Source organism: Eucyclogobius newberryi, unplaced genomic scaffold, assembly GCF_026437365.1.
Source record: "Eucyclogobius newberryi isolate DKJ021-1_F unplaced genomic scaffold, fEucNew1.0.hap1 SCAF_11, whole genome shotgun sequence".
Lineage (NCBI taxonomy): Eukaryota > Metazoa > Chordata > Actinopteri > Gobiiformes > Gobiidae > Eucyclogobius > Eucyclogobius newberryi.
The window spans coordinates 1,211,079-1,230,175 of record NW_027315735.1 but is presented as its reverse complement, the minus strand read 5'-3'; the positions used below and the strand labels follow the sequence as shown (position 1 = coordinate 1,230,175).

The 19,097-nt window shown below is 55.6% G+C and overlaps 1 protein-coding gene across 1 annotated transcript in view; it reads left to right on the top strand.

Annotated features, from left to right (window-relative positions):
- The window catches only part of gask1b (golgi associated kinase 1B), a 32,257-nt gene that overhangs the window by 1,771 nt on the left and 11,389 nt on the right, over nt 1-19,097 (top strand). Inside the window, exons 2-3 of the mRNA XM_072432733.1 lie at nt 7,897-8,090; nt 17,668-17,882. Of these exons, the coding sequence (XP_072288834.1) occupies nt 7,897-8,090; nt 17,668-17,882 (409 nt within the window). The remainder of the gene's footprint in view (nt 1-7,896; nt 8,091-17,667; nt 17,883-19,097) is intronic.

Sequence of the window (19,097 nt, the reverse complement as noted above, 5' to 3'; positions counted from 1 at the left end):
CAGAGCCCCCATCACGTGCATGCAGAGCTCCCATCACTAGCGTGCAGAGCCCCCATCACGTGCATGCAGAGCCCCCATCACTAGCGTGCAGAGCCCCCATCACTAGCGTGCAGAGCCCCCATCACTAGCGTGCAGAGCCCCCATCACGTGCGTGCAGAGCCCCCATCACTAGTGTGCAGAGCCCCATCACTAGTGTGCAGAGCCCCCATCACTAGTGTGCAGAGCCCCATCACTAGCGAACATTGCCCCCACCACTAGTGTGCAGAGCCCCCACCACTAGTGTGCAGAGCCCCCATCACTAGTGTGCAGAGCCCCCATCACTAGTGTGCAGAGCCCCCATCACGTGCATGCAGAGCCCCCATCACGTGCGTGCAGAGCCCCCACCACTAGTGTGCAGAGCCCCCATCACTAGCGTGCAGAGCCCCCATCACTAGTGTGCAGAGCCCCATCACTAGTGAACATTGCCCCCATCACTAGTGTGCAGAGCCCCCATCACTAGCGTGCAGAGCCCCATCACTAGTGTGCAGAGCCCCCATCACTAGTGTGCAGAGCCCCCATCACGTGCATGCAGAGCTCCCATCACTAGCGTGCAGAGCCCCCATCACGTGCATGCAGAGCCCCCATCACTAGTGTGCAGAGCCCCCATCACTAGCGTGCAGAGCCCCCATCACTAGCGTGCAGAGCCCCCATCACGTGCATGCAGAGCCCCCATCACTAGTGTGCAGAGCCCCATCACTAGTGTGCAGAGCCTCATCACTAGTGTGCAGAGCCCCATCACTAGTGTGCAGAGCCCCATCACTAGTGTGCAGAGCCCCATCACTAGCGAACATTGCCCCCATCACTAGTGTGCAGAGCCCCCATCACGTGCATGCAATGCCCCCATCACTAGCGTGCAGAGCCCCCACCACTAGTGTGCAGAGCCCCCATCACTAGTGTGCAGAGCCCCCATCACTAGTGTGCAGAGCCCCCATCACGTGCATGCAGAGCCCCATCACTAGTGTGCAGAGCCCCCATCTCTAGCGTGCAGAGCCCCCATCACTAGTGTGCAGAGCCCCCATCACTAGTGTGCAGAGCCCCCATCACTAGTGTGCAGAGCCCCCATCACTAGCGTGCAGAGCCCCCATCACTAGTGTGCAGAGCCCCCATCACTAGTGTGCAGAGCCCCACCACTAGTGTGCAGAGCCCCCATCACGTGCATGCAGAGCCCCATCACTAGTGTGCAGAGCCCCCATCACTAGTGTGCAGAGCCCCCATCACTAGCGTGCAGAGCTCCCATCACTAGTGTGCAGAGCCCCCATCACTAGTGTGCAGAGCCCCCATCACGTGCATGCAGAGCCCCATCACTAGCGTGCAGAGCCCCCATCACTAGTGTGCAGAGCCCCATCACTAGTGTGCAGAGCCCCCATCACGTGCATGCAGAGCCCCATCACTAGTGAACATTGCCCCCATCACTAGTGTGCAGAGCCCCCATCACTAGCGTGCAGAGCCCCATCACTAGTGTGCAGAGCCCCCATCACTAGTGTGCAGAGCCCCCATCACGTGCATGCAGAGCTCCCATCACTAGTGTGCAGAGCCCCCATCACGTGCATGCAGAGCTCCCATCACTAGTGTGCAGAGCCCCATCACTAGTGAACATTTCCCCCATCACTAGTGTGCAGAGCCCCCATCACTAGCGTGCAGAGCCCCATCACTAGTGTGCAGAGCCCCCATCACTAGCGTGCAGAGCCCCCATCACGTGCATGCAGAGCCCCCATCACTAGCGTGCAGAGCCCCCATCACTAGCGTGCAGAGCCCCCATCACGTGCATGCAGAGCCCCCATCACTAGTGTGCAGAGCCCCATCACTAGTGTGCAGAGCCCCCATCACTAGTGTGCAGAGCCCCATCACTAGCGAACATTGCCCCCACCACTAGTGTGCAGAGCCCCCACCACTAGTGTGCAGAGCCCCCATCACTAGTTTGCAGAGCCCCCATCACGTGCAGGCAGAGCCCCCATCACTAGTGTGCAGAGCCCCCATCACTAGCGTGCAGAGCCCCCATCACTAGTGTGCAGAGCCCCATCACTAGTGAACATTGCCCCCATCACTAGTGTGCAGAGCCCCATCACTAGTGAACATTGCCCCCATCACTAGTGTGCAGAGCCCCCATCACTAGCGTGCAGAGCCCCATCACTAGTGTGCAGAGCCCCCATCACTAGTGTGCAGAGCCCCCATCACGTGCATGCAGAGCTCCCATCACTAGCGTGCAGAGCCCCCATCACGTGCATGCAGAGCCCCCATCACTAGCGTGCATAGCCCCCATCACTAGCGTGCAGAGCCCCCATCACTAGTGTGCAGAGCCCCATCACTAGTGTGCAGAGCCCCATCACTAGTGTGCAGAGCCCCCATCACTAGTGTGCAGAGCCCCATCACTAGCGAACATTGCCCCCATCACTAGTGTGCAGAGCCCCCACCACTAGTGTGCAGAGCCCCCATCACTAGTGTGCAGAGCCCCCATCACTAGTGTGCAGAGCCCCCATCACGTGCATGCAGAGCCCCCATCACTAGCGTGCAGAGCCCCCACCACTAGTGTGCAGAGCCCCCATCACGTGCATGCAGAGCCCCATCACTAGTGTGCAGAGCCCCCATCTCTAGCGTGCAGAGCCCCCATCACTAGTGTGCAGAGCCCCCATCACTAGTGTGCAGAGCCCCATCACTAGTGAACATTGCCCCCATCACGTGCATGCAGAGCCCCATCACTAGTGTGCAGAGCCCCCATCACTAGTGTGCAGAGCCCCCATCACTAGCGTGCAGAGCCCCCATCACTAGTGTGCAGAGCCCCCATCAGTAGTGTGCAGAGCCCCACCACTAGTGTGCAGAGCCCCCATCACGTGCATGCAGAGCCCCATCACTAGTGTGCAGAGCCCCCATCACTAGTGTGCAGAGCCCCCATCACTAGCGTGCAGAGCTCCCATCACTAGTGTGCAGAGCCCCCATCACTAGTGTGCAGAGCCCCCATCACGTGCATGCAGAGCCCCATCACTAGCGTGCAGAGCCCCCATCACTAGTGTGCAGAGCCCCATCACTAGTGTGCAGAGCCCCCATCACGTGCATGCAGAGCCCCATCACTAGTGAACATTGCCCCCATCACTAGCGTGCATAGCCCCCATCACTAGCGTGCAGAGCCCCCATCACTAGCGTGCAGAGCCCCCATCACGTGCATGCAGAGCCCCCATCACTAGTGTGCAGAGCCCCATCACTAGTGTGCAGAGCCCCATCACTAGTGTGCAGAGCCCCCATCACTAGTGTGCAGAGCCCCATCACTAGCGAACATGGCCCCCATCACTAGTGTGCAGAGCCCCCACCACTAGTGTGCAGAGCCCCCATCACTAGTGTGCAGAGCCCCCATCACGTGCAGGCAGAGCCCCCATCACTAGTGTGCAGAGCCCCCATCACTAGCGTGCAGAGCCCCCATCACTAGTGTGCAGAGCCCCATCACTAGTGAACATTGCCCCCATCACTAGTGTGCAGAGCCCCATCACTAGTGAACATTGCCCCCATCACTAGCGTGCATAGCCCCCATCACTAGCGTGCAGAGCCCCCATCACTAGCGTGCAGAGCCCCCATCACGTGCATGCAGAGCCCCCATCACTAGTGTGCAGAGCCCCCATCACTAGCGTGCAGAGCCCCATCACTAGTGTGCAGAGCCCCCATCACTAGTGTGCAGAGCCCCCATCACGTGCATGCAGAGCTCCCATCACTAGCGTGCAGAGCCCCCATCACGTGCATGCAGAGCCCCCATCACTAGCGTGCATAGCCCCCATCACTAGCGTGCAGAGCCCCCATCACTAGCGTGCAGAGCCCCCATCACGTGCATGCAGAGCCCCCATCACTAGTGTGCAGAGCCCCATCACTAGTGTGCAGAGCCCCATCACTAGTGTGCAGAGCCCCCATCACTAGTGTGCAGAGCCCCATCACTAGCGAACATTGCCCCCATCACTAGTGTGCAGAGCCCCCACCACTAGTGTGCAGAGCCCCCACCACTAGTGTGCAGAGCCCCCATCACTAGTGTGCAGAGCCCCCATCACGTGCATGCAGAGCCCCCATCACTAGCGTGCAGAGCCCCCACCACTAGTGTGCAGAGCCCCCATCACTAGTGTGCAGAGCCCCCATCACTAGTGTGCAGAGCCCCCATCACTAGTGTGCAGAGCCCCCATCACGTGCATGCAGAGCCCCATCACTAGCGTGCAGAGCCCCCATCACTAGTGTGCAGAGCCCCCATCACTAGTGTGCAGAGCCCCCATCACGTGCATGCAGAGCCCCATCACTAGTGTGCAGAGCCCCCATCTCTAGCGTGCAGAGCCCCCATCACTAGTGTGCAGAGCCCCCATCACTAGTGTGCAGAGCCCCATCACTAGTGAACATTGCCCCCATCACGTGCATGCAGAGCCCCATCACTAGTGTGCAGAGCCCCCATCACTAGTGTGCAGAGCCCCCATCACTAGCGTGCAGAGCCCCCATCACTAGTGTGCAGAGCCCCCATCACTAGTGTGCAGAGCCCCACCACTAGTGTGCAGAGCCCCCATCACGTGCATGCAGAGCCCCATCACTAGTGTGCAGAGCCCCCATCACTAGTGTGCAGAGCCCCCATCACTAGCGTGCAGAGCTCCCATCACTAGTGTGCAGAGCCCCCATCACTAGTGTGCAGAGCCCCCATCACGTGCATGCAGAGCCCCATCACTAGCGTGCAGAGCCCCCATCACTAGTGTGCAGAGCCCCCATCACGTGCATGCAGAGCCCCATCACTAGTGAACATTGCCCCCATCACTAGTGTGCAGAGCCCCATCACTAGTGAACATTGCCCCCATCACTAGTGTGCAGAGCCCCCATCACTAGCGTGCAGAGCCCCATCACTAGTGTGCAGAGCCCCCATCACTAGTGTGCAGAGCCCCCATCACGTGCATGCAGAGCTCCCATCACTAGCGTGCAGAGCCCCCATCACGTGCATGCAGAGCCCCCATCACTAGCGTGCAGAGCCCCCATCACTAGCGTGCAGAGCCCCCATCACGTGCATGCAGAGCCCCCATCACTAGTGTGCAGAGCCCCATCACTAGTGTGCAGAGCCCCATCACTAGTGTGCAGAGCCCCCATCACTAGTGTGCAGAGCCCCATCACTAGCGAACATTGCCCCCATCACTAGTGTGCAGAGCCCCCACCACTAGTGTGCAGAGCCCCCATCACTAGTGTGCAGAGCCCCCATCACTAGTGTGCAGAGCCCCCACCACTAGTGTGCAGAGCCCCCACCACTAGTGTGCAGAGCCCCCATCACTAGTGTGCAGAGCCCCCATCACTAGTGTGCAGAGCCCCCATCACGTGCATGCAGAGCCCCATCACTAGCGTGCAGAGCCCCCATCACTAGCGTGCAGAGCCCCCATCACTAGTGTGCAGAGCCCCCATCACTAGTGTGCAGAGCCCCCATCTCTAGCGTGCAGAGCCCCCATCACTAGTGTGCAGAGCCCCCATCACTAGTGTGCAGAGCCCCATCACTAGTGAACATTGCCCCCATCACGTGCATGCAGAGCCCCATCACTAGTGTGCAGAGCCCCCATCACTAGTGTGCAGAGCCCCCATCACTAGCGTGCAGAGCCCCATCACTAGTGTGCAGAGCCCCATCACTAGTGAACATTGCCCCCATCACTAGTGTGCAGAGCCCCCATCACTAGTGTGCAGAGCCCCCATCACGTGCATGCAGAGCCCCATCACTAGTGTGCAGAGCCCCCATCACTAGTGTGCAGAGCCCCCATCACTAGCGTGCAGAGCTCCCATCACTAGTGTGCAGAGCCCCCATCACTAGTGTGCAGAGCCCCCATCACGTGCATGCAGAGCCCCATCACTAGCGTGCAGAGCCCCCATCACTAGCGTGCAGAGCTCCCATCACTAGCGTGCAGAGCCCCCATCACTAGTGTGCAGAGCCCCCATCACTAGCGTGCAGAGCTCCCATCACTAGTGTGCAGAGCCCCCATCACTAGTGTGCAGAGCCCCCATCACTAGCGTGCAGAGCCCCCATCACTAGCGTGCAGAGCCCCCATCACTAGTGTGCAGAGCCCCCATCACTAGTGTGCAGAGCCCCCATCACTAGTGTGCAGAGCCCCCATCACTAGTGTGCAGAGCCCCCATCACCACCATTTGACAATTTGTGAACAATATTTGAAAGAAATGGGTCTTTTGAGTTCAGCTCATGAAAAATGCATAAACTAAAGTGTTACATTTATATTTTCATTCATTGTAATTATAGGACTTTATAATCATGTCAATATGGAATGGAATGTCAGTTATGTAAATGAGAAATGAATAAATGACAAGAGAAAGTTTAAGAAATGCCAAAGTCACTTTTTTCCCACCCACAATGACAATCTTGGATTCTTATTGACAGTGTTTGGAAAAAGATGGATTAGATCTCATCATCTCGTGGTTTGTACCTCAGAAAAAACATACACACATATCTTATAATAATAATAATATAATAATATTACTGTTGCTCGAACGGGTCATTTCAAAAGGGTCAATCATCTTGAATTACAGCTCATGAATTGAAAGGCAAAGTTTAGTCGCCTGGAAGTGTCTGCGCTCTGACGAGGCCTGCTCCGCCCACTGCCTGACCCCGCCCACAGGAGGTCAGCCACGGGAGGTCAGTGTGAGTGGGCAGCTCCACTGCCTGACCCCGCCCACAGGAGGTCAGCCACGGGAGGTCAGTGTGAGTGGGCAGCTCCACTGCCTGACCCCGCCCACAGGAGGTCAGTGTGAGTGGACAGCTCCACTGCCTGACCCCGCCCACAGGAGGTCAGCCACGGGAGGTCAGTGTGAGTGGGCAGCTCCACTGCCTGACCCCGCCCACAGGAGGTCAGCCACGGGAGGTCAGTGTGAGTGGGCAGCTCCACTGCCTGACCCCGCCCACAGGAGGTCAGTGTGAGTGGCAGCTCCACTGCCTGACCCCGCCCACAGGAGGTCAGTGTGAGTGGCAGCTCCACTGCCTGACCCCGCCCACAGGAGGTCAGTGTGAGTGGCAGCTCCACTGCCTGACCCCGCCCACGGGAGGTCAGTGTGAGTGGGCAGCTCCACTGCCTGACCCCGCCCCGCCCACAGGAGGTCAGTGCGAGTGGCAGCTGTCCAAAATATACTGTACCTAGTTAAATGACAACATTTAATAATTGTGTCGTTGCCATTGGCTGTCATATATTCTTCTTGTTAGTTACTGTTTTTGGTTTCGAAGTATCGCCACATTGATCCGCTCTAATGAGTTTTATATTGAACTAAAGATTTTTTACATTAAACTAAAGAATTTTATCTTGGCACTTAATGATTGATTTTATAGTTAAATTTGTTAAACGCAGAGAAATGAAATGAAAACTGTGTGTACTTAACAGAAGACGACAACAACTGAAGTTTTAGTATTGATGTTTGATTGAGATTTGATACTTTACCTCAGTGAGTATGTGTATATTGTGTATATATTGTGTATATTGTGTATATTGTGTACATTGTGTATATTGTGTATATTGATTCATCACAACACATCAATCTGTAAAATACTATTCATTCTTACTAGAGTAAAAAGCATTGGTCATAACATACTTAATAAAGAACAATTCTATTATTATTTGCCCCGTAATGTTCTACAGTATAATATTAAAATTTTGCATCTATTCAATACATACTCGTGATCTCCATGGAGACGAGAAGAGAAAGGACACTATGTCCTGTGAGACACTGCTGAGCAGAACAATCTGACATTTTAAACACCGTCTGTAATTGTCTTATATAAATGTAAAGACAAAAAAAATCATGTTATAACATTTTTAATCATGTTCTCCCCCTTTCTCCCCTCTGTCTCCCTCTCTGTCCCCCTCTGTCCCCCCTCAGAGGACCAGCCTCGTCCCGTGGTGCTGTGGGACTCCTCTCGTCCCTCCTCTGTACACTTGACATGGAGACAGTATCAGCGCTCGCTCAGACTCAGGTGCTGGCTCCAGAACCTCCCTCCAGAGTCCCAGAGCCACTGCTGCTCCATCCATCACCACGAATGGAGCCGACTGGCCCTCTTCGACTTCTTATTACAGGTAACGCTTATGTCTCCGCTTTATGCTCAACTTAACAAATAAACACATTCAATTCAACTGTTATTTACTTGGGCCAGTAACCCCACCCACCTGAATTTCAAAATAAAAACCCTGATCTTAAACATTTGATCTTATATTTACTTGGCCGTACGAGAAAAAAATCATCTGTGGGGATTCGTAAGATCGCTGCACTTTTGATATGTTCCCTTTTACCTATGGGCGCATCCATGTTTGCAGATGCTCATATTTGGTCATATAATATATAATATATATTATATATTATATATTATATATATACTGGCAGCCATGGCCGTGGCGACAGGCCCGGGGCAGCGTGACGGTGGAAAAGTGCCTTCATCACGTTGTGACAATAAGAAAAATTTGTTTGCAACTTTCAAAGTTCCAACTACTGCTGGAAATACCTATGAGCAAGTCTCAACGAGACTCCACCGTACGGCTGGCTCCTACAAGCAAAGGTGCTTTGGAAAACCTTTGCAGGGCAACAGCGCGGACCAGGACTCGGACCAGGACTCGGACCAGGACTCGGACCAGGACTCGGACCAGGACTCGGACCAGGACTCGGGCCAGGACTCGGACTCGGACCAGGACTCGGGCCAAGACTCGGGCCAGGACTCGGACCAGGACTCGGGCCAGGACTCGGACCAGGACTCGGACCAGGACTCGGACCAGGACTCGGACCAGGACTCGGGCCAGGACTCGGACTCGGACCAGGACTCGGGCCAGGACTCGGACTCGGACCAGGACTCGGGCCAGGACTCGGACCAGGACTCGGACCAGGACTCGGACCAGGACTCGGGCCAGGACTCGGACTCGGACCAGGACTCGGGCCAGGACTCGGGCCAGGACTCGGACCAGGACTCGGGCCAGGACTCGGGCCAGGACTCGGGCCAGGACTCGGACCAGGACTCGGACCAGGACTCGGACCAGGACTCGGACCAGGACTCGGGCCAGGACACGGACTCGGACCAGGACTCGGGCCAGGACTCGGACCAGGACTCGGACCAGGACTCGGGCCAGGACTCGGACCAGGACTCGGACCAGGACTCGGGCCAGGACTCGGACTCGGACCAGGACTCGGGCCAGGACTCGGGCCAGGACTCGGACCAGGACTCGGGCCAGGACTCGGACCAGGACTCGGGCCAGGACTCGGACCAGGACTCGGACCAGGACTCGGGCCAGGACTCGGACTCGGACCAGGACTCGGGCCAGGACTCGGGCCAGGACTCGGACCAGGACTCGGACCAGGACTCGGGCCAGGACTCGGGCCAGGACTCGGACCAGGACTCGGACCAGGACTCGGACCAGGACTCGGACCAGGACTCGGGCCAGGACACGGACTCGGACCAGGACTCGGGCCAGGACTCGGACCAGGACTCGGACCAGGACTCGGGCCAGGACTCGGACCAGGACTCGGGCCAGGACTCGGACCAGGACTCGGACCAGGACTCGGGCCAGGACTCGGGCCAGGACTCGGACCAGGACCAGGACTCGGGCCAGGACTCGGGCCAGGACTCGGACCAGGACTCGCGCCAGGACTCGGGCCAGGACTCGGGCCAGGACTCGGACCAGGACTCGGACCAGGACTCGGGCCAGGACTCGGACCAGGACTCGGACCAGGACTCGGACCAGGACTCGGACCAGGACTCGGACTAGGACTCGGGCCAGGACTCGGACTCGGACCAGGACTCGGGCCAGGACTCGGGCCAGGACTCGGGCCAGGACTCGGACCAGGACTCGGGCCAGGACTCGGGCCAGGACTCGGACCAGGACTCGGACCAGGACTCGGACCAGGACTCGGACCAGGACTCGGACCAGGACTCGGGCCAGGACTCGGACTCGGACCAGGACTCGGGCCAAGACTCGGGCCAGGACTCGGACCAGGACTCGGGCCAGGACTCGGACCAGGACTCGGGCCAGGACTCGGACCAGGACTCGGACCAGGACTCGGGCCAGGACTCGGACTCGGACCAGGACTCGGGCCAAGACTCGGGCCAGGACTCGGACCAGGACTCGGGCCAGGACTCGGACCAGGACTCGGGCCAGGACTCGGACCAGGACTCGGACCAGGACTCGGGCCAGGACTCGGACTCGGACCAGGACTCGGGCCAGGACTCGGGCCAGGACTCGGACCAGGACTCGGGCCAGGACTCGGGCCAGGACTCGGACCAGGACTCGGACCAGGACTCGGACCAGGACTCGGACCAGGACTCGGGCCAGGACACGGACTCGGACCAGGACTCGGGCCAGGACTCGGACCAGGACTCGGACCAGGACTCGGGCCAGGACTCGGACCAGGACTCGGGCCAGGACTCGGACCAGGACTCGGACCAGGACTCGGGCCAGGACTCGGACTCGGACCAGGACTCGGGCCAGGACTCGGGCCAGGACTCGGACCAGGACTCGGGCCAGGACTCGGACCAGGACTCGGGCCAGGACTCGGACCAGGACTCGGACCAGGACTCGGGCCAGGACTCGGACTCGGACCAGGACTCGGGCCAGGACTCGGGCCAGGACTCGGACCAGGACTCGGGCCAGGACTCGGACCAGGACTCGGGCCAGGACTCGGACCAGGACTCGGACCAGGACTCGGGCCAGGACTCGGACCAGGACTCGGACCAGGACTCGGACCAGGACTCGGGCCAGGACTCGGACTCGGACCAGGACTCGGGCCAAGACTCGGGCCAGGACTCGGACCAGGACTCGGGCCAGGACTCGGACCAGGACTCGGACCAGGACTCGGGCCAGGACTCGGACTCGGACCAGGACTCGGGCCAGGACTCGGGCCAGGACTCGGACCAGGACTCGGGCCAGGACTCGGGCCAGGACTCGGACCAGGACTCGGACCAGGACTCGGACCAGGACTCGGACCAGGACTCGGGCCAGGACACGGACTCGGACCAGGACTCGGGCCAGGACTCGGACCAGGACTCGGACCAGGACTCGGGCCAGGACTCGGACCAGGACTCGGGCCAGGACTCGGACCAGGACTCGGACCAGGACTCGGGCCAGGACTCGGACTCGGACCAGGACTCGGGCCAGGACTCGGGCCAGGACTCGGACCAGGACTCGGGCCAGGACTCGGACCAGGACTCGGGCCAGGACTCGGACCAGGACTCGGACCAGGACTCGGGCCAGGACTCGGACTCGGACCAGGACTCGGGCCAGGACTCGGGCCAGGACTCGGACCAGGACTCGGACCAGGACTCGGGCCAGGACTCGGGCCAGGACTCGGACCAGGACTCGGACCAGGACTCGGACCAGGACTCGGACCAGGACTCGGGCCAGGACACGGACACGGACCAGGACTCGGGCCAGGACTCGGACCAGGACTCGGACCAGGACTCGGGCCAGGACTCGGACCAGGACTCGGGCCAGGACTCGGACCAGGACTCGGACCAGGACTCGGGCCAGGACTCGGGCCAGGACTCGGACCAGGACCAGGACTCGGGCCAGGACTCGGGCCAGGACTCGGACCAGGACTCGCGCCAGGACTCGGGCCAGGACTCGGGCCAGGACTCGGACCAGGACTCGGACCAGGACTCGGGCCAGGACTCGGACCAGGACTCGGACCAGGACTCGGACCAGGACTCGGACCAGGACTCGGGCCAGGACTCGGACTCGGACCAGGACTCGGGCCAGGACTCGGACCAGGACTCGGACCAGGACTCGGACCAGGACTCGGGCCAGGACTCGGGCCTGGACTCGGGCCAGGACTCGGGCCAGGACTCGGACCAGGACTCGGACTCGGACCAGGACTCGGGCCAGGACTCGGGCCAGGACTCGGACCAGGACTCGGACCAGGACTCGGACCAGGACTCGGGCCAGGACTCGGACCAGGACTCGGACCAGGACTCGGGCCAGGACACGGACTCGGACCAGGACTCGGGCCAGGACTCGGACCAGGACTCGGACCAGGACTCGGGCCAGGACTCGGACCAGGACTCGGGCCAGGACTCGGACCAGGACTCGGACCAGGACTCGGACCAGGACTCGGGCCAGGACTCGGGCCAGGACTCGGACCAGGACCAGGACTCGGGCCAGGACTCGGACCAGGACTCGGACCAGGACTCGGGCCAGGACTCGGGCCAGGACTCGGGCCAGGACTCGGACCAGGACTCGGACCAGGACTCGGGCCAGGACTCGGACCAGGACTCGGACCAGGACTCGGACCAGGACTCGGACCAGGACTCGGGCCAGGACTCGGGCCAGGACACGGACTCGGACCAGGACTCGGGCCAGGACTCGGACCAGGACTCGGACCAGGACTCGGACCAGGACTCGGACCAGGACTCGGGCCAGGACTCGGGCCAGGACTCGGGCCAGGACTCGGACCAGGACTCGGACCAGGACTCGGGCCAGGACTCGGACCAGGACTCGGACCAGGACTCGGGCCAGGACTCGGGCCAGGACTCGGACTCGGACCAGGACTCGGGCCAGGACTCGGGCCAGGACTCGGACTCGGACCAGGACTCGGACCAGGACTCGGGCCAGGACTCGGGCCAGGACTCGGGCCAGGACTCGGACCAGGACTCGGACCAGGACTCGGACCAGGACTCGGGCCAGGACTCGGACTCGGACCAGGACTCGGGCCAGGACTCGGGCCAGGACTCGGACTCGGACCAGGACTCGGACCAGGACTCGGGCCAGGACTCGGGCCAGGACTCGGACCAGGACTCGGACCAGGACTCGGGCCAGGACTCGGACCAGGACTCGGACCAGGACTCGGACCAGGACTCGGGCCAGGACTCGGGCCAGGACTCGGACCAGGACTCGGACCAGGACTCGGACCAGGACTCGGGCCAGGACTCGGACTCGGGCCAGGACTCGGACCAGGACTCGGACCAGGACTCGGACCAGGACTCGGACCAGGACTCGGGCCAGGACTCGGACCAGGACTCGGACCAGGACTCGGACCAGGACTCGGGCCAGGACTCGGACCAGGACTCGGACCAGGACTCGGGCCAGGACTCGGACTCGGGCCAGGACTCGGGCCAGGACTCGGACCAGGACTCGGACTCGGGCCAGGACTCGGGCCAGGACTCGGACCAGGACTCGGACCAGGACTCGGACCAGGACTCGGACCAGGACTCGGGCCAGGACTCGGACCAGGACTCGGACCAGGACTCGGGCCAGGACTCGGACTCGGACCAGGACTCGGGCCAGGACTCGGACCAGGACTCGGACCAGGACTCGGACCAGGACTCGGGCCAGGACTCGGGCCAGGACACGGACTCGGACCAGGACTCGGGCCAGGACTCGGACCAGGACTCGGACCAGGACTCGGGCCAGGACTCGGACCAGGACTCGGACCAGGACTCGGGCCAGGACTCGGACCAGGACTCGGACCAGGACTCGGGCCAGGACTCGGGCCAGGACTCGGACCAGGACCAGGACTCGGGCCAGGACTCGGGCCAGGACTCGGACCAGGACTCGGACCAGGACTCGGGCCAGGACTCGGGCCAGGACTCGGGCCAGGACTCGGACCAGGACTCGGACCAGGACTCGGGCCAGGACTCGGGCCAGGACTCGGACCAGGACTCGGACCAGGACTCGGACCAGGACTCGGACCAGGACTCGGGCCAGGACACGGACTCGGACCAGGACTCGGGCCAGGACTCGGGCCAGGACTCGGACCAGGACTCGGACCAGGACTCGGACCAGGACTCGGACCAGGACTCGGGCCAGGACTCGGACCAGGACTCGGACCAGGACTCGGACCAGGACTCGGGCCAGGACTCGGGCCAGGACTCAGACCAGGACTCGGACCAGGACTCGGGCCAGGACACGGACTCGGACCAGGACTCGGGCCAGGACTCGGGCCAGGACTCGGACCAGGACTCGGACCAGGACTCGGACCAGGACTCGGGCCAGGACTCGGACCAGGACTCGGACCAGGACTCGGACCAGGACTCGGGCCAGGACTCGGGCCAGGACTCGGACCAGGACTCGGGCCAGGACTCGGACCAGGACTCGGGCCAGGACTCGGACCAGGACTCGGACCAGGACTCGGACCAGGACTCGGGCCAGGACTCGGGCCAGGACTCGGACCAGGACTCGGGCCAGGACTCGGGCCAGGACTCGGGCTGCTGTGGCTCCTGTGGCTGGACAAGTTTAGAAAAATCCGACCTGCCTGAATTTGTTTTAATGTTACCGGAAACACACTATTTATTTGATTTGGCCTTAACTTTATGTGTAGTTAGAGGTTTGTACTGAAGACTAATTTAAAATCATTTCACTCAAGTAGAAGTAAAAAGTAGTGACCAAAATAATAGTAGTTTGGAGAAATTACTATTGTTTTTTGTGTTAATCTAATTGTATAGAATGCATTTTAAATAATGCAAAGATTCTGATATTCTGACACAAAAATTACAAAAAAATAAATCATATTAAGCTGAGGTTTAAGAAGCATTTAATGTTGTTCTTGCAGATTTTGTCACTTTCTCACCGTGGAAAGAAGAATCAAAATGTTTCCTCAAGTAAAAGTCCTGCGCCTCAAACTATTATAACTACTACAAAGTGCAATGTCTTCAAAAAGTCAAAGTAACTCCGTAAATCTACCAAATGTTTCTTCTTTATATGAAGTAATCATCATGTTCTAATGAATGTATTGATTTTGCTTGTATTGTAAATGAATTCCACAATTCCGTTACATGACTATACAGACTAAAGTCCCGCCTCCTTTTGTCTGTTCTGTTTTGCAGGTTTAAAAACTAAATCCTATTTATCTCCTCGTCTTGTGCCTAAAACCAGTCTGAAATTAAACCTCTACTATATGATGTCCTCAGTATAATGCTAATCCCACCTTCTGTATTGGATCACGTTCAGCTTTAACGCACACGTAAAGCCGCACACTGAGGCACTTTCTGTTCCAAGAGCTAAAAAACATAATTTCCATTGCTGCAAGTCTCCCCCTTTTGTCTGAGAATAAACAGTTTTAGTCTTATTTGCAGTGCTTCATAATAAAGCTCCTTCTAATTTCATCAAAAGGGTCTGAAGAAATAAACCTTGGACGTATAAGCATTTATACTGACAATTAAAATGATGTGATCTTAATAAAACTGTTGCATGTCAATGTAATAAACGCTACAATCAACATTTATAAGCAGTCAATTATGCTAAAAAAGTGTTTTTGAAAAGCATTTGGGATCGTTTCTCTTCAACCTTGATAAATATTTGGAATTGTTCTGAGACCGTGGGGAAATCCCCTCCAACAGAATCAATGCAGAGATTGATTTGTAGCTTAATTAATGTGAAGTTTGACTCACTACGGTTCGTTTAGTTACGGAAATCAACTTCACTGGACAATCTGGAGCTTTGTACATCCTGTAAAAGGCTCTGACGTGTTTAGTTTCCGTGTGAATCGTTGAGAAAACCAAGTGGGCTGAGCGCTCTGAGATATTGTGCCTGATGAATGTCTCGTTTCCTGTGTGGGCGGGAAATGGTCTGGATCCTTCCTCATATCTCCAAAACGTGTTATTCCGCAGGAGACGGAGAAGCGGCGCGTTGTAAATTCATATCAGTGTGTAAACATCCATAGAATCATCGAAATCTATTTAACCTAATGTAAAGACGGCATAGTTCTATCAGCTTTATAATTTTATAATAACAGAGGCTGAAGATATAAATGAAATATACATTATATGTAGAACTAAAAGCTTTAGTGCACTCTCACTCATCTTTCATACACAGTACAATTCATTTCACACAAAACTAGTAAGAGCAGCAGCCATCATCATCAGTAATAATCATTTTGCTTTACTAATCTCAAAGGATTTGAGTGAGACAGTTGTGCAGAGGGACAAACATGACACGTTTAAGTTTACACCATGTACACAAGACCAATGAAATACAGAAAGGACGTGAGACATTAAGGCGTTTTTTCATTTTCCATTTTCAAAGATATCGCAAAACATGGAATGGTGTGCAGGGCGTGGTTGAGTAGATAGCACATATGCCTACCATGTGGGGCAGGGCGCGGCGTTGTGAGTTCGAAATGTGACTCTTGATATTTTACATTCCCATTTCATGCTGCACAGTCAAAAGAACAAGGAACAGGAAACAGGGTTCGAAAAACAATAGTGTGCAAAATTAACGTTATTAATAATTGGGCCTTTTATTTATAATGCACTTTACGTTTGAAAAACATGTGTTCTCAAAGTGTTTCCATGGTGCGGGGCGTGGTTTTGGGTGCGCTGCAGCGTTGTCTGCTGGTGCGTCAGGAGCTCTGTGAGGTTTGATGGGCCGTGACTCAGGAGACAGAATGTGATGGATTGTGTTGGATGGAGAGCCAGTGTAGAGAACTTGGAGTGATTATGAAAGGATTCGTCTCTGTGGGACTTAGGTTCAGCCTGCCCTGGGACCACAGATGGAAATTAGTCATAATTGAACTATAATTAAACTAAATAATTCAACTAAATGTTCATGTATTTCCGCAACCTCATTAGAACTCTGGCAATGCTGTTCTGGGTGGACTCTAGTCGAGATCAGGCTCAGAGCTTTGGCTGGTTTCAAACGTGCATCCAGGTCATAAAGTCACCTCCAGTGTCCTCAAAAGCACAGCGGTCTGAACATAGCATAAGACACGTTTAGGGAGGACTCCAGGATCTCTCAGCCATGGGGACAAGCTAGCTTGTTAACTGTCAAGGGAGATAAAGGACACCTCACCCCACAATGACATTCCTGACTCATCTATGAGAAATGTGATCAGTTCAACTGTGTATGATAATAAAGTCTGTATCAGTGATAAATGTGAGCACAGCTGTGTTCCACTTGTAGACTTTCATATTTGTCATTAGACTTCGCTGCTCTTTCACATTTTAGTTGTGTTTTGAGGTCTTACAGGAGGATATGTCATTGATTCCCTTGCCACTTTTCTGCATAACCTCTAAACTATTCTAACTGAGCTGCACTATAATTACTCAATTGTACAAAAAAGAAGGTGTTTTAGACAATTGTTCCTTCTTCAGTGTGTCCACAACTAAAGGCCAATTCACACTTAATAAGAAGCAAAAGGTTTGTCCTCACACCTAGAGCTATAAGAACAAGAACTTCTTTAGGTCTTGGACATTTCATACTTGACTCTATCGGGAGTTTTACAGCTGAACCACTCAAGGGAACAAGCAAAGTTCTGCTCAGCCAATGTCTCAAGATAAGCTGTAGAACAGGATCTGTGAGAACAAAGTACCAGTACTATTATTATAAAAGTATGTTCTTGCTCTAGGTGCAAGAACATTTAGCTTCTTATTAAGTATGAAATGGCCTAGAGCATTGCTGTAGTTCAAAGATGCGTGCATATATAACACAACAGAGAATACCAACGGCTCTACATCTTCCAAACTTGAAACGAGACACATTTTGCAACAACTTTCAACCGTGTTATAATCATTATCTCGCATCATTTTATTAAAAGTTTCCAATTCATTTTGAAGAGGGGGGACTTGCAGCCGAGAATCCGTTCTGAGGTTTTGAACAGGAAGTCAATAGACAGATAAATATATTACAAACCAGAAAAAAATTGAAATATGTCTTTTTTAAGAACCCTTTGTGTGCTTATCAGATCCACCGGCGCTTGGACCCTCACTGTTGTGGCTTCAGGCCGCGTCATCAGGATGAGTGTGGCAGCTCAGAGTGCAGCAGGCTGGACAACATGAAGCTGGAGCATCTCACCCACACACAGGAGGACCCTCGACGGCTCCTCTTCACCCACAACAAGGGCTTCTTTGACCGCAATGAGGACAACTTGGACTTTCGACTGCTGGAGGGCATCAGAGAGTGAGTTCAACCTGACACATTGCATGCTGGTCCCACTGAAAACTAGGCACTCCAAACCCAGATTTGAGCCCTGGTTGAACACAGCCACTCGTGCTGCTGGACGTGAGTGTAGGAGTGCTTCATGAAGCTTCATGCTTCACTTCAAATGCTCAGGACCAGTTGGTTCAACTATCAGAAAACTGTGCCAGCTCCTAGGAAAATGTATTTTGCTGATATAATGACAACTAATAGACACATACCACATTCACTTTTTAAAATGCTGAACATGGCTCTGAATGTCCCCCCAATCGGATTGCCTTGAACCTTCACCTTTGGTGCATGAGAACTTCTTAATAAATAATATTAAAGGTTGAATAGAGGATTATCTAAGTCTCATTTCCTCGTGGCGTGGACAGCCGAGTAGTTCTCCCACATGTCAATCATTCCCTGCGTGCTACTAGCTTCATTTCCAGGATAGCAGCACGTTTTCCTGGTTGAGCATGCATGGTTTATATGACCATGTGTGTTTAGTGAAGCTAGCAGCGAGTTCCTTCATGTACAGTACAAAAATAGCTGAAGAACGACAGAGAAAGACTGCGTTCGAGCTCAGAACAGACGGAAATCTGAGAGACAAGATGCGATGCGGTCGCGCTAATAAACAAACGCACCTGTAGCAGTGAGGCTGTTCCGCGCTGCTGCACGAGGTTTGATGGTAGGCGGTCTATTGGAAAGAACAGGAGGGTGGGGGGTGAGTGTGCGCACTCGCCATTTTAGGGACTAACAGTCACTTGAGTTCTCAAATCGGCCAAAAAAATCCTCTATTCAATCTTTAAGACAAGCAGGTCATCTGCTGACCTGTCTGATTCTGTCTCATGCTCAATGAGAAACAGACTCTGTTTCAATCAGTTTGTTTGCAAAAGTGGACAGGGAAATGAAGCCTTCTGGTTCACCCAACAATCCCAAGTATTGTATTATGTAAAATGTCAAAGAGGCCCAAAACGTCATGAATGATATCGCACTCTTTACTATTTTCACAATAGGGAAGGTTTATGTGGCAGTTGATGCAGCAACCGGGAAAATAATCTTATTTCCTGGTTTTCCGATACCGAAAAACCAGGAAATAAGAGCGCGATGGACATAAGACTTACTTTTATATTAGGTAGATATATATATATATATATATATATATATATATATATATATATATATATATATATATTATATATCTGTTCTGCG